This window comes from Eumetopias jubatus, unplaced genomic scaffold (genome assembly GCF_037043125.1).
Source record: "Eumetopias jubatus isolate StellerSeaLion01/CBP00866 unplaced genomic scaffold, mEumJub1_p1.0 scaffold_13, whole genome shotgun sequence".
Lineage (NCBI taxonomy): Eukaryota > Metazoa > Chordata > Mammalia > Carnivora > Otariidae > Eumetopias > Eumetopias jubatus.
The window spans coordinates 51,802,677-51,805,708 of record NW_028274819.1 but is presented as its reverse complement, the minus strand read 5'-3'; the positions used below and the strand labels follow the sequence as shown (position 1 = coordinate 51,805,708).

The following is a 3,032-nucleotide window of genomic DNA, read 5'->3' as shown; positions in this document are numbered from 1 at the left end:
CAAAGTCAAACTAGCTTCATCTCCAAGGCTCTTTGTGTCTGTTTTGTCACAATTTGCTGTGAATGCATTTAGATGACCTTACTGTTCATCAAATTACATTACCATTAAAGAGGGACGATTTGCCCCATGATTAGGCAGTACATGTTTATCCAAACACAGAGGCAGCAAGAAATTTCTGGAAAAAATTTCATCCAATTGTGAACAGGAACCATCTTGTGTTGGCGATAACACGAGAGAATTTTAATTTCTTTCAGATATATTTTTCTATATTTAAAAGTATTAAACCAGGAGTAAACCCATAACTGTCTTATGTGTTATAAAGGAATTTAAACTTTATTTGAAAGAAAGTGTGAGGGCTTGGATTATTTTAAGGAACAGAATACCAGTTTTAGTACAATCAGATTGCTGCCAAAAGGAAACAAGCACAGAGAAAGGCAAATATGACAGGCAAGGCTGCAGAAGCAGTGCTCAAGGGAAGGGCTGCCTCAGTGAAGTAAAGGGGAGGAAGCAACAGGACAAAGGAGAAGTTGTTTGCCAACAGGAAAGGCTTGCTTGTTAGTTTCAGACTTCACTGTTTGTCTCCTGAACAGAATAAAAAATACATGAACAACGACAGTCTAACAAAAGATGAGTCTAGTTTTGAACATGAATCTGAACATACAGTGATAGTGTCTTCAATGTTATGAAAAGCAATTCTTGTTTATTAAGGAAAATCAAATCATCTTATTACCTGTGCCTAACTCCTATATTTATATGTCTTTATAGATTCTCTAAAACTAAACTGGAAAAAAAATTCTTTCTTTTTTTTTTAAAGATTTATTTATTTATTTGAGAGCGAGAGAGAGAGAGAGAATGAGCATGGGGGAGGGGCAGAGAGAGAGAGAGAGAGAGAGAGAGAGAAGCAGACTCCCTGCTGAGCAGGAAGCCCGACAAGGGACTGGATCCCAGGACTCAGAGATCATGACCTGAGCTGAAGGCAGATGCTTAACTGACTGAGCCACCCAGGGGCCCCTAGAAAAAAACATTTCTATGATTTTCTCCATTATGTGACTCCTGAAACCAACAAATTCAGTCATGAACACTTCACTTTTCAAGCTATTCTTTTGAGACATTCTCAGCAGTCCATACAAGTGGGATGTAAAAAGATAATAATAATTCCTCTTTTAATATGACCGACCATACTTATGTTTGCAACCTCCTAAGTCTATGATATAAAATTTTTGGAAGGTATATAAAACATTAGTGGACATCTATAGCAATGGTAATAATGTAGCTACAAAATTTAATCTCTCATAATTCTGCATTTAAAAAATATTCTTTGTTGTTAGTTAATAAAAATTTGAAGCAAGATTGAGACAAATATGAAGAAAACAAACACATCCACTTGATTCCACAAAATTTCTGAAGAGATGATGAAAGTTAAAAAAACAAAACAAAACCAAAAAGCAACAGCAAAAATCATATTTATGTAATGGTCCCAAATTGAGTTGGCTATGGATAATGCAGAGATTTGAGATGCATACTGAGTCATCCTTGAATAGTCAACAGTGACAATTGCTCCTTGAAAGTTTAACTTCAGAAGCCAAAGCCTCAAAATGTCATAATTTATCTTAAATTGCTGTAAGGAATGGACTGCAGAATTCATTTTGTTACAGTACCAAACTATACTATGTGGAGACATTATTTAAAATTTTGTTCAATAATTGTATGGAGACAGTTTAAAAATAATGTTGATGATAATTCTGTGCAGAGAAAGCAACTTTGAAAACCATTTTCTTTTTCTCTTAGGAAAAGATGTCTGCATCTCTGAAAGGCTCTAATAGCTCCAAATTCCAGGTCTCTGAGTTCATCCTGATGGGATTCCCAGGCATTGATAGCTGGCAACACTGGCTCTCCTTACCATTGGCAATACTCTACCTCTCAGCAATTGGTGCTAACACCCTCATCCTCATCACCATCTGCCAGGACCCTGCCCTTCAGCAGCCAATGTACTATTTCCTAGGCATTCTCTCTGTGGTGGACATGGGGTTGGCCACCACCGTCATGCCCAAGATCCTGGCCATCTTCTGGTTTGATGCCAAGGTCATCTAGCCTCCCTGAGTGTTTTGCTCAGATTTATGCCATTCACTGCTTTGTTGGCGTGGAGTCTGGTATCGTCCTCTGCATGGCTTTTGATATATATGTAGTGATTTGTCACCCTCTTTGCTATCCATCAATTGTCACCAATGCCTTAATCTTAAAAGCTACCATGTTCATGGTACTTAGAAATGGCTTGTTTGTCATTCCCGTGCCTGTGCTTGTAGCCCAGCGTAATTATTGCTCCAGGAATGAGATTGAGCATTGCCTGTGCTCTAACCTAGGGGTCACCAGCCTGGCTTGTGATGACAGGAGGCCAAACAGCATATGCCAATTGCTTCTGGCATGGATTGGAATGGGTAGTGACCTAGGTCTTATAATATTGTCATATACTTTGATTCTGTGCTCTGTACTTAGACTGAACTCAGCTGAAGCTGCATCTAAAGCTCTGAGCACTTGTAGCTCCCATCTGATCCTTATTCTCTTCTTCTACACAGTTGTTGTAGTGGTTTCAGTAACTCACCTGGCAGAACCCAAAGCTCCTTTGATTCCAGTTCTACTCAATGTGCTGCACAACATCATTCCCCCTTCCCTCAACCCTATGGTTTATGCACTTAGGACTAAAGAACTTAGGGCAGACTTCCAAAAGATGTTTTGTTTGAGCTTAGAAAAGAACACAAGGCACCCGTGATCTTCTCCATGATGTACATGATCTTCAGCTTCTTTTAGAATCGATGGTAGAACTTCAAATATTATAGGGCAAGTGAATGCCTTTGAGTTCTCTTTTTCACATTGTAAAAGCATCTAAAAACAACAACAATAACAACAAGTACAAATTCAGAGTAGCTCCAAAATATTCATAAGAGATGAATATATGCGGGTAAAGGAAGTACTTTCTACCAGACCAATGAAATGGAATAAAAACTAGAGTTTATGAATTATGTCTCTCCCCTAAA

The 3,032-nt window shown here is 38.3% G+C and overlaps 1 protein-coding gene across 1 annotated transcript; it reads left to right on the top strand.

The window, feature by feature from the left end:
* Positions 1–1,794: 1,794 nt before the first annotated feature.
* LOC114219299 (olfactory receptor 56B1-like) lies at positions 1,795–2,767 on the top strand. The gene is given in 2 exon segments (XM_028116789.1): positions 1,795–2,088; positions 2,090–2,767. Coding segments are annotated over 2 exon segments (972 nt in total).
* The last annotated feature ends 265 nt before the right edge of the window (positions 2,768–3,032 follow it).